Source organism: Coregonus clupeaformis, chromosome 7, assembly GCF_020615455.1.
Source record: "Coregonus clupeaformis isolate EN_2021a chromosome 7, ASM2061545v1, whole genome shotgun sequence".
Classification (NCBI taxonomy): Eukaryota; Metazoa; Chordata; class Actinopteri; order Salmoniformes; family Salmonidae; genus Coregonus; species Coregonus clupeaformis.
Window position 1 is genome coordinate 39,572,955 of NC_059198.1, and position 17,834 is coordinate 39,590,788.

At 43.0% G+C, this 17,834-nt stretch overlaps 1 protein-coding gene across 1 annotated transcript in view; it reads right to left on the bottom strand.

Annotated features, from left to right (window-relative positions):
• Positions 1-17,834, bottom strand: part of LOC121568671 — a 117,720-nt gene that overhangs the window by 62,641 nt on the left and 37,245 nt on the right. Inside the window, exons 13-15 of the mRNA XM_041879076.2 lie at positions 12,530-12,769; positions 5,765-6,028; positions 4,837-5,056 (exon numbers count right to left, since the gene is read on the bottom strand). Coding sequence (XP_041735010.1) covers positions 4,837-5,056; positions 5,765-6,028; positions 12,530-12,769 — 724 coding nt within the window. The remainder of the gene's footprint in view (positions 1-4,836; positions 5,057-5,764; positions 6,029-12,529; positions 12,770-17,834) is intronic.

The following is a 17,834-nucleotide window of genomic DNA, read 5'->3' on the forward strand; positions in this document are numbered from 1 at the left end:
GCTGCGGGATTAAATATATCAGTAATAATAACCTTTAAATATAGGCGACATATCAGCAAATCCGTCTGACGGCTAAAGTGTACTTAATGGCAAGACTGTTCAGCTTCCTCCTGGTTTTGGAGACTGACATCAGATTTAATTCCAACCCAGATGTAGTTCTTAATTACCAGGGCTTTGCTGGTAAACATTAGGAATGCCTACAGTTACAAGGTAATAAGGTTATATCTGTTATTTTCAGAGTGAAGAATATGTTCTTTTTTACCTGATCTGTCATGTGATTGCATAACTATTCAACTCTGGCTTGCATGGTTAAGTCTTTATGTGCGCTGTCAAAATTCAAAATCATAAAATGTTCTGTTAAAGAGATCCTACAGTATATACTGAATTCAGAATATATTTTTTTACTGTGACAGTTACTGTACTGTAAGTCAAACATGAGATGTCAGTTCTCCTCACAGAAAAGCCAGAGACCGACAGAGATGGAAAGTGAGAAGGTGAACGAGAATCAATAACAGAATGGCACCCAGTCAATGACCCTTGTAGTCAAATGTAAAAACATTATTTACAAACTTGGATGTGTTCAACATGCCTTTAATTTCAAATGCGTTCAACAGACAATGAGTATAATTTTTTGCTTTGACATATTTTAAAATAAGCTGCAACTATGGGTCCTAAAATAATATATTAAACTAAGTAGCTACATCTAAATAATACAAACTCAGAACTACCTTGCTTACGGGTTGGAAGTACTGCAGAAAGTGATGGGCATGCAGTTAAGCGGTACAGCTGAGGTCTGATCTAAGCCTCCAGAGTTGGAGGACAAATTCATTGTCATTGTTTGTGTGTTAAAACACCAGCGCCGCTATGGATGAAGAGAGAGAGAGAAAGAGAGGAGAGAAGAGAGAGAGAGAGCACCATACTGCAGCTTCGGGTTTAATTCACCAACCCTGATTCTCAGATGGTGTTGGGCCAGAATTAGCACAGTGTTGACAGCTATAGGCTATGTCCATGAACTTGGAGGGCTGCTGCCACAACCCCAGTGTTGCTCAGAGGGTAGAACAACAGCCTCCTTGTTATCCAGCTGGTTCTCTCTGAGCTGGGAGAGAGAGCTGGGAGAGAGAGAGAGACAGAGAGTGTGAGAGAGACAGAGAGAAAGAGAGCTGGGAGAGAGAGAGAGCTGGAAGAGAGCGAGAGAGACCTCGGCTGGAAAACATGGCCCCGGGTCCACCACACTGAGATGTCCAGGGCCCCGTTACTGCTAGTGAAAGCCGACCGGACGAGCCCTTTCCACTCACCTGGGCTTCTAATTGCCCTGTGATTGGTCCAAAGTTGACCGCGGAGCCAAGGTCAGTGAATCATTGATTACCCGAGAGTGCCCTCGCTGCCGGGATTCGGTGGCGGGGTTTTATATTCAGCGATTGTTTCGACTCGTAGCGATGTGGTTATCCGAACGGAACATTGTTTACTCGACAACGCAACTCGAAGTAGGATCACGGATCTTTGCAGTCTCATTTGAAGCTTGGATATCATGCTGGAGTATTATAGCGTTGATTAATAAAATTATCTTGTTGTTGAAGGACACTTCACATCTCCATCCCTGTTCATTCATCAGCATAGAGGACATGCTGTATGTATGCTGTGTGTGTGTGTGTGGGGGGGGGGGGTTAAACTAAACAGTGTTCCCCTTGGGTTCTGTTTGTCCCAGTCTATAACATTGCCTTTGTGGGGTTACTCTTGTATCTATACAAACAGGCTTTGACATAACAATAAAACATCCATTTAGAATATGGACAGTGCAAAATTAATTGGGGGCCCATCACAGACTGATAAAGAGGGGGGATGATATAACGTTGTGGTAACGTTTGACTTGGATGACCAATACCCTAACCCTGAGGGACCTTTATCCTGAACGTTCAGCGCTGCGTTCCAGAGACAGATGAAAAATCCTCGAAATTGTGCTCAAGGGTGGTATTATGATTCATTATGATGCATTGGCAAAAAGAGGGAGAGAAAAGCAACAACACAAAACTAAACCCTCTCAACTCCGATCCTCTGCATCCAGTTACTGATCCACTGACGGCAATCATAGAACACAGGCCTAATCTAATTAGTCATTTGGATTCAAACAAACTCAAGTGTAACCGGATCATTCAGTTAATGTGAAAGGTCAGTTAACCCACACCGCCTCTGGTGACTCTCGTGTGTTCAAAAGGCAAATAGTCTCCGTTATGCACGGAGCAAACAAAGTAAAACAGGATTATGATCCTCATATGGTAAGTTTACTTTTCTGACACAACAAAGTCAACAGCAAAAAAATTGCTAAACATTAGCGTTTTTTCATCATTTCTCCAAACTTGTCAAATCTATTATTTGGTATAGTCGTCATGGATTGGGTTGTCAGTCACTTTCTTGTCTGTAATAGACACCTCATCCAGGGCTGTGATAATGCGAAGGAGATTAATTAACTTAAGGCCCCAGGAATGCAAAACTTTCAGTCTGACTGTCAAGTAAGACTATGTGTGTGTTATCCTATGACAAGAGGTCTCCATATACTTGTCCTGATTCTGAGGGAAGCACATAATGAGAAAAACTTGGGCGTTACACGCATAGAAAGAAAAAGGAATCTCTATACATCAAAAACAGAGAGCTTCCTCCAAATGGAAGGAAATGATTGAGGCCCTAGACTTTGACAGAGTGCTGGATAACGGGAATAATTTGTTCCTCTCTTTCCTCGCTGAATTTGATTTCCAGTTGTGGGCTAGGTTAAAGTTGTCTATCCAATCTCTCTCCTCGGAGCTTGACGTAATCTCTCCATCTGAATTTCATAACTCCGCTCCGAGAAGTAATGCAACGTGAACGGATCCATATGCAAATGTGACACAAACTTCAGCTAGACTTACAGAGTGGTGCCTTACGGGCCTCCGCGAGGTGCTGTGAGGGACACCTTTTGATCCGTTACTCAAGGTACAGATCAGGTTCACTTCTTCTCCAGCCACCTCTTCACCTGACTTTTCTCTGTTGTTCCCCCCTCTTTCTTTTCAGGTGGGGTGGAGGAGGTGGATGTGGAGGACTGGTACTTTGCCTGTGTGGTAGAACATAAATCTCCCAGAATGCTCTTGGCGGGGACACTTCCCTTGTGGGGTGTTAGGATCTCATTGGGAGGTCAAGGGTCGCTCTGCAGAGGAAGTGACAAGCTGTGAAATGTAAAATACCAATTTCTTCCACATGTTGCGGCACTCGGAGAACACTCGGAGAACACGGCTCGAGCTGTCAGCCGACATCACGTTTAAAATGGGCCAGGTTGCTACCCAGCAGACCTGTCACAACTCATTTGTAATTAAAACGCCCGTCTGATGTTTAAAGCTCCAGCACTACCCCAGAAACTTTTTTGAGGACTGTTAAATAAAGATGAGCGCCCTGCCAAAAAAAAAGTGATGTATTAATAACAGAGGCCTGGTCGTCTTTGTACTAGATCAATACCAAATGAGCCTTCGTTTGATTTCTGACGTTGGCCAGGATATTGCCTGACCTGAAAACCAGGGGAAACAAGAGAAGTGTGTTTTAAGTGAGAAACTGGACGCATTATCATTGATAATAGCAGGCCGGTATTATTCACTTCCTCTCTACAGATGGACGATGTTACTCTTTTCCACCTGCCTGTTCATTCAGCTGAGAAACACATCCATGTGACCGTACTGAAGAGAGACTTTAGTAGCCTGGTCCCAGATCTGTTTGAGCTGTATAGCCAACTCCTTTGGTCACTGTCATGCCAAATGGACCGTAGAAGTTGGCTATACAGCACAAACTGATCTGGGACCAGGCTAGGACTGTAGGGCCAGGACATTCCCATATGCTTGCATTTCATCAATGAGTTATAATAAATCACAAGTCCTCATATCTAAAGTAAAGCTCCAATAAACTATTCAGAGATTTCACGATGCTGTGGTGTCAACTGGACAGGCTGTGTACTAGACATACACCCTGTGCCATGAGAATACGTTTTCTGCGTAAAAAAAGCCAAATACTTCAGAACAAAAATGTGTGAACCACACTGGCTTCAGTATTATGCTGTCAAACCAATTGTTACGAAATGTGTTTTTAGGTGGTTGTTGTTGTTTGCTTGTACTCGCGTGCAGTACGAACTTCCCACTAGAACTCAAATCATACTTAGTGTTTCTTTTAAATACATGCAACATGTCCTATGACTTTAATCTCAGCATGAGGCTGGGGGTTTTCTCATCTGTTGTTTCCCAAACACATTGAGCACATCCACAGAAGAACAAAATATGAATATGCTAATTGCGCACGGAGAGGTTATATGAGTTCCTGCTAGAGAACTAGCCGTTTCCTCGTTTTAATAAAACATTTGATCTATTCCATAGTTTCCATTGCATAACATCCTTCTAGTTATGAGTGTTTGTTTGTTGTGTAGAATGGAATGAAATGTTCAATTTATTTGAAATGGGCAATGTTGGTAATACACTCTGGTACTATAACTGGCTGAAATGTGTTTTGCAAATATATTGTTATTAATCAAATCAAATCAAAGTTTATTGGTCGCGTACAATTTTGCAGATGTTATCGCAGGTGCAGCAAAATGCTTATGTTTCTAGCTCCAACAATGCAGCAATATCTAGCAATATAATAGCAATACTGACAATAAATAGTAACTAATAATAGGACATGATAAACACCAAGGACCTGCCTCAGAGCACAATCACCTCCTTTGACAGCCATGGAGACCTGCCACTCTGTCTGTGACATTAGGTGAAATTTGTCCCCCACTGTGGCTGCTGGCAGTAGGGGGTAGTGGGGGTGACGGTGGGGGAGTCCTACCTGGCAGAGTGGAGGAGGAGCAGGCAGAGGAGGAGTGTGAGGCAGACAGGTGAAGAGGAGACCCCCGGTGACACGGCTTGACGCCGCCTCTCTCCCAGCTGGGGCTGGAGCCGCTTGGGCCCGCCTGGGGGGGCGGAGGGGGGACGAGGAGAGGGGGGATCTGCAGGGTGACACTGTGCTCCTCCTCCCCCCTGGAGCTGCCACTGGGGAGCTTCCTCACCTGTAGAGCCATTATGGGAAGGTGAGAGGGGAGGGGGGTTGGGGGAGATACAGAGCGAGAATGAGTGCATGATGCAATGATACATTTAGAATTGATAACATTTTTACATTTGACATTTTAGTCATTTAGCAGACGCTCTTATCCAGAGCGACTTACAGTTAGTGAGTGCATACATTTTTCATACTTCAGATGTTTAGTACATAACAGTGGTGATGTCACTGCTGCTTGTGTTCTACACGTCTACTGCAATACATCAGTAATGAATGTCTGTACGGCTACTCCTTTATGTCTTAAAACCACTATAGATATTAGTTGCGATACTGATTCCTATTGATAGGAAAAATACACTTGGGACAAAAAATGCAGAGGAACTGTAAATAGAGAAACCTTTGTTCTGTATTTTAATTCAATTAAGCTGTTGAGTAATTGGATCAATGCATCACCTCAAATGCATCCGGATATGTTTAGTAAATATGTGGTTTATTTACAATCTGGGGCCAATTTCCAATTTCTCCACTAAAACCATTTACCACACACAATGTCCTCTCAGACCAACCACCCAACTTCTCTGATAATGGTTCAAATCAGGTGACTGTCCATAGCCCCTGGGCTCAACATTCCCAACTGAAAGGGACACACACACACACACACAACTCCTTCGCCCACTCTCCCTCACACACACTACCATCAACCCACCAACTAACACACCTGGAAGTACAGGTTACACAGCCAGTTGTCTAGGTCGGCTGACATAAGGCCTTCTATCTTGCGGAACTGGTCGAGGTGGGGGTGCGGGAGCCCCCTGAGGAGGGGGGTCTTGAAGCGCCCCTGGACGGTTGTGAGGGTGGCGTGGCAGACAGGGAAGGCAGCCCAGCCCAGTGTGGTGCCCACATGGCTCCGCTCCCCCGTCAGACCCAGCAACCTGAACAGCAGCACCATGGATGGCAGCATGTCACACGACGCAGGCAGGATCTGCACACACACGGATGCACAAACACACACACAGAGAGGGGGGCAAATAGGACAAGAGCCATCAGGGGAGACGGTTCACTCTCAAACCACAACCTAGATCCTCTACTTATCTATTTTCCATATTACGCTGTATGACTGTCTCTGCATGACGGCCTACAATAGATTCCATTAACGGTCTTAACCGGTCCCACAACAATGTTGGCATTGAACTGAGGTTCGGGAAGTGGTTAAATGATAAAGACTGGTTTGAGAAAGTATCTGCAGGTTCCATGAAGTTGAACTGAAGACTTTAAGACCTTGTAAATGCCACTTGGAATGCGATTGAATACCAATTTTGAGATCTGGGTGCGCCACACACCTGCTAATATTCCCCTCCAGAAATATGCCCATGTTGGCAAAAAGTAGTATTTTTCACCAAAGGCTATAGCCTACATAGTTCATATCAGGCAGGTGTGCTATTTTAGCAATGGGCATTCTCCTGTAGCCTAACGGATGTAGTAGCATAGTGGCTTTAGATGGCTGAAGCATGGGGTTGCCCATCTGCATTTGGTTAGGTAACCCCAACGGGCTAATCATTAGCTAGATTACAAACTCTAAGTGTTCAGAATTTTGGCTTCGATACCAAAACCAACTATAATGATACTCAATACCATAACGATACCACTGTGAAGAAAATGCCTTAAAGAAAAATACACAGCAATGTTACTGTATAAAACAGAGGTCAACTCTCCATCTGTAGAGCTAGGCCACTGATCCAACTTAACAAGGTCCTTCCCTCATTCAGTGAATCAGGTATCAAATGGCTATATTTCCAAGCAAGATAGCTAAGCAGGAGGGCTCTAGACTGTCTTTTTCCAGTGCCAAGTAAGACATGAAAGAAATGTGCTATTTCATCTAACATGTTCAGGGAATGCATGATGGATATTTTGAGGTAAAACATGTCAAAATAGGATCCAGAATAATCCTATCTTTTTAGAGATTAATTTGCCTGCATGTTTTTTTGTGAATATTGGCCTAGGCTATAGTTTATGCTACATAATTTAACAGCTGAGGAAGTGGGAACACAAAAAAAAACACTTTAGCTAGATTGCTAACTCTTAATATGATATTGTTGCTAGATAGCTATGTAACTGATCTAACAGTAAATATAATGTCCTGAGAAAACCTTCCATTGGAAGGCCTGCATAGGCTACTTGATGTATTCACCACAAATGGAGCGCTCCGTTCCGCATCATCTCAATTACATACTTTGATTGTAAAGTGATGTTATTTCCTCTATATTGACAGTTGAGAAGTAATTGTTATACTCACATACAGTGAGGGAAAAAAGTATTTGATCCCCTGCTGATTTTGTACGTTTGCCCACTGACAAAGAAATGATCAGTCTATAATTTTAATGGTAGGTTTATTTGAACAGTGAGAGACAGAATAACAACAAAAAAATCTAGAAAAACGCATGTCAAAAATGTTATAAATTGATTTGCATTTTAATGAGGGAAATAAGTATTTGTCCCCCTCTCAATCAGAAAGATTTCTGGCTCCCAGGTGTCTTTTATACAGGTAATGAGCTGAGATTAGGAGCACACTCTTAAAGGGAGTGCTGCTAATCTCAGCTTGTTACCTGTATAAAAGACACCTGTCCACAGAAGCAATCAATCAATCAGATTCCAAACTCTCCACCATGGCCAAGACCAAAGAGCTCTCCAAGGATGTCAGGGACAAGATTGTAGACCTACACAAGGCTGGAATGGGCTACAAGACCATCGCCAAGCAGCTTGGTGAGAAGGTGACAACATTTGGTGCGATTATTCGCAAATGGAAGAAACGCAAAAGAACTGTCAATCTCCCTCGGCCTGGGGCTCCATGCAAGATCTCACCTCGTGGAGTTGCAATGATCATGAGAACGGTGAGGAATCAGCCCAGAACTACACTGGAGGATCTTGTCAATAATCTCAAGGCAGCTGGGACCATAGTCACCAAGAAAACAATTGGTAACACTACGCCGTGAAGGACTGAAATCCTGCAGCGCCCGCAAGGTCCCCCTGCTCAAGAAAGCACATATACAGGGCCGTCTGAAGTTTGCCAATGAACATCTGAATGATTCAGAGGAGAACTGGGTGAAAGTGTCATGGTCAGATGAGACCAAAATCGAGCTCTTTGGCATCAACTCAACTCGCCGTGTTTGGTGGAGGAGGAATGCTGCCTATGACCCCAAGAACACCATCCCCACCGTCAAACATGGAGGTGGAAACATTATGCTTTGGGAGTGTTTTTCTGCTAAGGAGACAGGACAACTTCACCGCATCAAAGGGGCGATGGACAGGGCCATGTACCGTCAAATCTTGGGTGAGAACCTCCTTCCCTCAGCCAGGGCATTGAAAATGGGTCGTGGATGGGTATTCCAGCATGACAATGACCCAAAACACATGGCCAAGGCAACAAAGGAGTGGCTCAAGAAGAAGCACATTAAGGTCCTGGAGTGGCCTAGCCAGTCTCCAGACCTTAATCCCATAGAAAATCTGTGGAGGGAACTGAAGGTTTGAGTTGCCAAACGTCAGGCTCGAAACCTTAATGACTTGGAGAAGATCTGCAAAGAGGAGTGGGACAAAATCCCTCCTTAGATGTGTGCAAACCTGGTGGCCAACTACAAGAAACGTCTGACATCTGTTATTGCCAACAAGGGTTTTGCCGCCAAGTACTAAGTCATGTTTTGCAGAGGGGTCAAATACGTATTTCCCTCATTAAAATGCAAATCAATGTAGAACATTTTTGACATGCGTTTTTCTGGATTTGTTTGTTGTTATTCTGTCTCTCACTGTTCAAATAAACCTACCATTAAAATTAGACTGATAATGTCTTTGTCAGTGGGCTGTATCACAACCGGCCGTGATCGGGAGTCCCATAGGGCGGCGCACAATTGGCCCAGCGCTGTCCGGGTTAGAAGAGGGTTTGGCCGGGGGCGCTTTACTTGGCTCATCGCGCTCTAGCGGCTCATTGTGGTGGGCCGAGCGCCTGCAGGCTGACCTCGGTTGTCAGGTAAACAGTGTTTCCTCCGACACATTGGTGCGGCTGGCTTCCGGGTTAAGCGGGCAGGTGTTAAGAAGCGCAGTTTGGCGGGTCATGTTTCAGAGGACGCATAATTCGACCTTCGCCTCCCGAGCCCGTTGGGGAGTTGCAGCGACGAGACAAGATCGAAATTGGGGAGAAAAAGCGGGTAAAATACACACAAAAAAAAAAGAAAAAAAAAGAACAGTCTTTCCCACAATTACATTTTAAAATGTTGCTCAACTTGTCAGTAGTCAATGCATGCGCTTATCAGAATGCATCTCTCCTGTTACTCCATGTGCAATGGGGGCAGCGGGAGTGAGAGACAGAAGTGAAATTACCGACTTAAGCAAAAATGCTTCACGTCAAATTGCTTCGGTAAGAGGAGGGCAATGTCATCCCAGCTCAGATAAATTAATTTAAGAACGAAGACAGTTTTAAGGACCTGTGGACACCGTGGAGATATTAACGTTAACTGCCCTGTGAACCAAAGTATGTACATTTTACAGTAACATGCCTAACATGACCTTAACATACTGAGCCATGTTACAAAATCACGCATGCAGCAGCAGGTAGAGCAGTTTGGGCTGTGCTAGCAGATGACAAACAGGGACTCTTATTTACCCAGAGAGCAGTAGACTTACCTTCTGCTTAAAAAATGAACTGACAACGAGGAGCACGCCACTTCATCAATCACCGGGGGGGAATATTTCATCCTTCTATTAGTTGTAATGGAAAACGGTGAAGACTTGTTTTATCACATAAATCATGTGTATCCCCCGCTAATCTGCTTTTGGTACCTACCTGAGAGAAATGATGGTGGAAGTGTCTGACTCAAGACACAATTTATGGCATAATATTGCATATTATGGATATTGAAAAATATTTCATAGTTAATTTACTGTAATAGAAATATAAGCCACATAAACAGGGAGGGGGGTGGAAGGGAAGGGAGAGGAGAGGAAGGGAAGGGAAGGGAGAGGAAAGGAAGGGAGAGGAAGGCACAGTTGCCTGAGAGAACATGAGAGAACCTGGATGAGATGCACTACAGGCCTTCTCAGGTGGAGCAGCAAACAGAAACATATGGTCCAGTGTTCCAGTGTGCCTTGGCCTGGTGGAACCGTCTATTAAACCATTAAACTATCAAATTTCATTAAAAACAGACTGATATTTACTGCCCCAATCTTGAAAGGAGAACAAAAAAAGGAATGGAGGAAAAAGAGAGAAAGAAAACCTGACTGTCCAGACTTTAACACACAAGACGACTCAATTTTAGAACTTTATCTATCCTTCTTCCGTCTTTGGGAAACTATTTTAAAACACTTTCTTTTGAAAAAAGGAGAAGAAAAAAGCTGAGCAATTAGAACAATGACTGAAAAAAAGGAAAGATGAAGGGCTGAGGGGAAAAAATACAAGATTGGGTGAAAATCCAAAGATTTAGTTTATCATGCCATGCTTTCCCTCCTTTTCCTCCCCTTCAATATTAAGATTTTGGATCTTATGCTTCTACCCACTTGAAGTAAACACTGTGTTAAGACAGTGGGCCTGACACCCTTCATGTGTGCAGCCTCCTTGCATGAATCTTTAAGACAGATCAAATTGAAGTGGTGTTCCTGGTAAAATGAACCCCAAACACACACACACACCACATACACACAAAGAACAGGGGAACCAAAAAGAAAAATAAGCTCCTGGCTTCCTCCTACTGTTGCTAATTCCTCATTTCCACAGCTAACAACAACATCTATAAATAAGAGCCAGGTTTGGGGAGAGAGGGTTGAGAGTGACACGAGGCATTTGCAGTGCCGTACTTAAACCCTTATACCTCTGAATCAGATCCTACAGCCTTTCCCAGCGAAGTCCGCATTCAGTTTCAGCGGCTTACCCCGTCCTTTATGTCAGATGGAGCCTGAGACAATATTATCAGGAGACTGAAGCTTGATGAATACGCCCACCTACTGTAGCAGTGCATTGACAGTGGCCACATGCGATAAGGCACTTTAGAGTTGCCATTGGAACACTGACTATCTAGACAGTCCTTCTGCATCATAACACTTTGGGAAAACGGATCAGGAGGGAAACAAATTGTGGATTAGGTTGCTTATAGTTTTTATATGTTGGTATCAGCATTGCATCAGGCATCTTATAGCAATGAATAAATATTACTTTCTGGTCATCATCCACCATCTAACATGTTTATTGTTGTTAGCATTTGTTGTTGTAGTGCCAACAAGTGCTTTGAAAAGTACAGCGATGATTTAGGATTAGGCTACATTTAGAAGGGCTCCCTTTTAAAAGTGTAAAATGTTCACAGGGCTCTCTTGGGAAAGAGGCCTTGGTCTCAATGGGACTCCCTGTTAAAATAAAGGTTAAATAAAAATACTTATTAGACCTAAAACTGTGGTACATGCTACTGCTATGCTAACCATCATCTGAAAATGCAGCTGAACTAATAACATTCAATAGAATTTAGTCAAAAAAAATTGTCAAACTGAGTAACAAGTATCAAGACTTTATCCAGGGTGTTACAGTGGAAATAGTTTCATTTGCCAAGTTCCATGTCTAAAAATACCACTGTAGAGGCCTACTTTAGTCCCCACTGCAGCTCGGGTATACTGCATGATTGCTGCTCATATAGACTTCTGGAAAATACACTACATTTTTCAGTGCATTTGTACTTCATTTTCAGTCCAATAAAACACTATGCCCTTATATAAATGAATAATAGATCTCTCTTTTGATTTACATGCATGGATTAAATGTCATGTTTGAAAAGTTGCTGTTTTATTCATATTGGATTTCCCCCAAGTCAAACCTAGAGGCTCTCACTGGCATATTTTAATACAATGTCTCTCCATCCTCATATACACAGTTACTGTTTAATATAAATGTTCATAACCCCTTTCAATATACAGCCTACTCTGCAGCCAAAGAGAAAACCATTGGAAAGAAGAGAAGAGAATTATTGCTGTGGAAAACAAACTAAACCTACAGCATGCTGTAACCGTTATTTCAATACCGCATGTGTGCATTGTCGTTTTTTTATCTGACAGATCACTCCTGTTTGTTTTTAAAGATAGCATTTAGCTAATTCAGTATTGGGTTTCACTTCAAAGACTTTTCCCCCTCTTGGAAGTGAACGTGTTTTAATCCAGAGCCCCTCAGTGTCAGAATTGCTTTCAGATGAAGAATATGTTTTCTTATTTTTTTCCTCCATCATCGCACATATCAAGGACTATTTCTTGAGCGGCTTCCCCGAGCATCGTTTCAATAAAAGAGTGTCTTATTGAATGAACTCCCATCGCCACAAATCACATCCTGTCCTTCCCCTCCTGAATAAAAACACATTACTCTCAATAGAGGATAGAGGAAGGCCAGGACGGGGGGCTAAACTAAACGTGTTTGTCACCCAATTGGGGCGGAGGAGCAGTCCCCATCCCTGTGACGCTTACGTACGGTGAACAGGCTCTGGTTGACGTGCAGCTCTGTGTCGTAGAAGTGGCCCCCGTGCTCCACGGGCTCTGTGGTCCCAGCCCACTGCTCCTCCTTCAGACAGGACCAGGTGAGGGCAGGGCCCCCCAGATGGCTGTGGAGGACCACACTGATGCTGTAGAGGCCCCTGGGCAGCTTGTCCCTGACTGCTCGTAGGCAACGCACACGCACCTCCATGGGCTGGGGGCTCTGCGACCACTCCACCTGCATTACATAGAGGAGGCCATGTTAAGGTTACTGTCACTGCAGCAAGGAACCAGAGGTCAACGCACGCCCCCCTCACAGACACAGCACTGGAGTCTCCCTCTCTTTCTCCCCCCCCCCCTTTCCCCCTCACGCTCTCTCTCTATCTATCTCCCTCCCCCTCTATCCTTTTCTCCCTCTGCTCAGACAGCATGTCACTGCCTACCTCTCCACCAGACAGCAGACAGGAAGAGTACATCATTCTTACTCACAAAGGAAATTCATTACCCTAAACATCTCATGTGTATGTCCTGTACTGTAACACAAGCATTGCTGCTAAACAACTCAGACTAATTTCTGTTTTATTTGGAAAGGAAAGCCTGGTACGGTATTTCCACCAAACTGTATACAGTTGAGAGAATTAAAAACAATATTTGCACATTTCAGTCATTGGCTGTTGAAAGGGGAAGCATATCAGGTTGGAAATCCATCGAGGGGTGGGATTCAGTTGGAAACGTTGAAGGGGGGACGAACACACTGGATTAATTGAGGAAGCAATTAATCTGGGAGGGGAGAGGGTTAGTGTCTGAGTCTGTGACAAAACAGTAGACGATCACAATGAGGTTCCGGGATGAGCTTTGATGTTGTTGTTTGATAGTTTGTTTTGGTGGAATAGCCTCCTTTCGAGGATACAATGAGTAATACGGGAAGATCGTTGGACTGTTTAGGAATTCATTCTAGATAATCACTGAACAATATAAAAACACTAATTTCCTGTCCTCAATGGCATCCTCAAAATACATTTTTGTATGAATTAGCATACATCATTAATTACTAGAGCAGATGTGTGCATACCCTTATGTGCCAATGTTATTGTAATGATGTACTTATTATGTACAACCTTTTCACTAATTTTAGCAAATTGGCAGGAAAGAGAAAGAAAGAAATAGTCATACATTCAGTATACAGAGAACAATATACACTGGTTCGAGCCCTGAATGCTTATTGGCTGAAAGCCATGGTATATGAGACCATATCCCCCCCCCTCCCTTTGCCCTCAGAACAGACTCAATTCGTCGTGGCATGGACTCTACAAGGTGTCGAAAGCGTGTGTTCTGGATGTTCTTTTGGTGGTGGACCATTGTTAATACACACAGGAAACTGTTGTGAGTGAAAGACCCAGCAGCGTTGCAATTCTTGACACAAACCGGTGCGCCAGAAACCTACAACCATACTCTGTTCAAAGGCACTTAAATCTTTTGTCTTGCCCATTCACCCTCAATGGCACACATACACAATTCAATTGTCTCAAGGCTTAAAAATCATTATTTAACCTGTCTCCTCGCCTTCATCTACAGGGATTGAAGTGGATTTAGCAAATTACATCAATAAGGGATCATAGCTTTCACCTGGATTCACCTGGTCAGTCTATGTCATGGAAAGAGCAGGTGTTCTTAATGTTTCATATACTCAGTGTATAGTGTAGATAAAAGGGAAATGTGTCATATTTGGCAACCTGGTAGCTAGACAGTGGTAAATGACCAGAAGCCTAATTCAGGAGCGCTAAGTGCGAGATCCTGGTACCCAGTATTCACCTACCACAAAAACACACACACGTACACAAACATGGGGCATTTAATATGAAATTTCCCTTCATGGATTATTAAAGTACATACAGTATCTATCTATCTAGTACAGTAGTGTCGAGGGCCTAAAAAGGTTCCATGGAACAGTGCATCCTGGTACCCAGTTATACATGAATATTCAAACATTACGCATACAACAAACAATATACAGTCCCTTCTGAAAGTATTCACACCCCTTCACTTTTTCCACATTTTGTTGTGTTACAGCCTGAATTCAAAGTGAGGTTTTGTGTAACTGGTCTACACACAATGCCCCATAAAAAATATATATACAGCTCTGGAAAAAATTAAGAGACCACTGCAAAATTATCAGTTTCTCTGGTCTTACTGTTTATAGGTATGTGTTTGGGTAAAATTAACATTTTAGTTTTTTAAATTTTAGTCATTTAGCAGACGCTCTTATCCAGAGCGACTTACAGTTAGTGAGTGCATACATTTTCATACTGGCCCCCCGTGGGAATCGAACCCACAACCCTTGCGTTGTAAACGCCATGCTCTACCAGCTGAGCTACACAGGACTTTTTATTCTGTAAACTACTGACAACATTTCTCCCAAATTCCAAATAACAATATTGTCATTTAGAGCATTTATTTGCAGAAAATGACAACTGGTCAAAATAACAAAAAAGATGCAGTGTTGTCAGACCTTGAATAATGCAAAGAAAATAAGTTCATGTTAATTTTTAAACAACACAATACTAATGTTTTAACTTAGGAAGAGTTCAGAAATCTATATTTGGTGGAATAACCCTGATTTTCAATCACAGCTTTCATGCATCTTGGCATGCACTCCACCAGTCTTTCACATTGATGTTGGGTGACTTTATGCCACTCCTGGCGCAAAAATTCAAGCAGCTCGGCTTTGTTTGATGGCTTGTGACCATCCATCTTCCTCTTGATCACATTCCAGAAGTTTTCAAATGGGGTTCAGGTCTGGAGATTGGGCAGGTCATGACAGGGTCTTGATCTGGTGGTCCTCCATCCACACCTTGATTGACCTGGCTGTGTGGCATGGTGCATTGTCCTGCTGGAAAAACCAATCCTCAGAGTTGGGGAACAATGTCAGAGCAAAAGGAAGCAAGTTTTCTTGCAGGACAACCTTGTACGTGGCTTGATTCATGCGTCCTTCACAAAGACAAATCTGCCCGATTCCAGCCTTGCTGAAGCACCCCCAGATCATCACCGATCCTCCACCAAATTTCACAGTGGGTGCGAGACACTGTGGCTTGTAGGCCTCTCCAGGTCTCCGTCTAACCATTAGACGACCAGGTGTTGGGCAAAGCTGAAAATTGGCCTCATCAGAGAAAATGACCGTACTCCAGTCCTCTACGGTCCAATCCTTATGGTCTTTTGCAAACCTCAGCCTGGCTCTTCTTTGCTTTTCATTGATGAAGGGCTTTATTCTAGCTTTGCACGACTTCAGCCCTGCCCCTAGGAGCCTGTTTCGAACGTCCTCGCCGTGCACTTCACCCCAGCTGCCGTTAGGTCACTTGATGTCATCCTACGGTTGTTGAGTGACATTCGAATGAGTTGGTGGTCATCCCGGTCAGTAGAGAGTCATTTTCGCCCTCTGCCGGTCTGTAGCTTTGTTGTCCCCAATGTCTGCTGCTTGACCTTGTTCTTATGAACCGCCGTCTTTGAAATCTTAAGGACGGAAGCAACCTGAAGCTCACTGTATCCCTCTGCCAGTAAAGCCAGAATTGAACCCTTCTTTTCCTCACTCAAAACTTTCCTTTTCAACTCTTTTGGCATGGTCCATAGTTATTTTTTGATTAATATTACTTTTGAGGTACTATTAGCACTGTTTTTGGCATCAAGCTGGTCCTATTGCAAGAGGATAGTGATGACCATAGCAGTGGTTTTTATACTTTTCCTCGTTAAATAAGATTTGGTTCAGGTGATCACCTAATCGGTACCTAATTCAGTAGAATGAGGTGTCCCTGTGTTGGAATTCAACAGACACTGGAATGGATGTCATACATGTAGAGATGCTGATTTGAGAAAAATTTGCAGTGGTTTCTTAATTTTTTCCAGAGCTGTATATATATACAAATTAACTCAAAATGAAAAGCTAAAATGTCTTGAGTCAATTAGTATTCAACTCCTTTGTTATGGCAAGCCTAAATAAATAAAACTTTGCTTAAAAAGTAACATAGTAAGTTGCATGGACTCACTCTGTGTGCAATAATAGTGTTTAACATGATATTTCAATGACTACCTCATCTCTGTATCCCACACATACAATTATCTGTAAGGTCCCTCAGCCGAGCAGTGAATTTCAAACACAGATTCAACCACAAAGACCATGGAGGTTTTCCAATGCGTCGTAAAGAAGGGCACCTATTGGTAGATGGGTAAAAATAAAAAAAAGCAGACATTGAATATCCCATTGAGCATAGTGAAGTTATTAATTACACTAAGGATAGTGTATCAATACACCCATTCACTACAAAGATACAGGCGTCCTTCCTAACTCAGTTGCCGGAGAGGAAGGAAACCGCTCAGGGATTTCACCATGAGGCCAATGGTGACGTTGAAACAGTTACAGAGTTTAATGGCTGCGATAGGAGAAAACTGAGGATGGATCAACAACATCGTATACTGAACAAAAATATAAACGCAACACAAGTATTGGTCCTATGTTTAATGAGTTGAAATAAAATATCCTAGAAATGTTTCATACGCACAAAAAGCATATTTCTCTCAAATTTTGTGCACTAATTTGTTTACATCCCTGTTAATGAGCATTTCTCCTTTGCCAAGATAATCCATCTACCTGACAGGTGTGGCATGTCAAGAAGCTGATTAAACAGAATTATCATTACACACCTTGTGCTGGGGACAAAAAAGGCCACTCTAAAATGTGCAGTTTTGCCACACAACACAATGCCATTGATGTTTCAAGTTTTGAGGGAGCGAGCAATTGGCAAGCTGACTGCAGGAATGTTCAACAGAGCTGTTGCCAGAGAACTGAATGTTCATTTCTCGATCATAAGCCAACTCCAACGTCGTTTTAGAGAATTTAGCAGTACATCCAACCGGCCACACAACCGCAGACCACGTGTACCACGCCAGCCCAGGACCACTACATCTGGCTTCTACACCTGCAGGATCATTTGAGGGGGGGGGCTGAGCCCATCCATGGCTGCGCCCCTGCCCAGTCATGTGAAATCCATAGATTAGGGCCTGATGAATGTATTTCAAATGACTGATTTCCTTCTAAGAACTGTAACTCAGTCAAATCTTTAAAATTGTTACATGTTGCATTTATATTTTTGCTCAGATTACATGCAATTTAAAAGTTACATATCACGATAATTTTGATTTGAAATCTTTTGACATCAGAGCAGCCTTGAGGGAATCTTATTTGAGTCAGAAAAGGATGTTCATATGATAGGGAAGATATACAAAACCTTGCAGAGAGCATATCCAACTGAGAA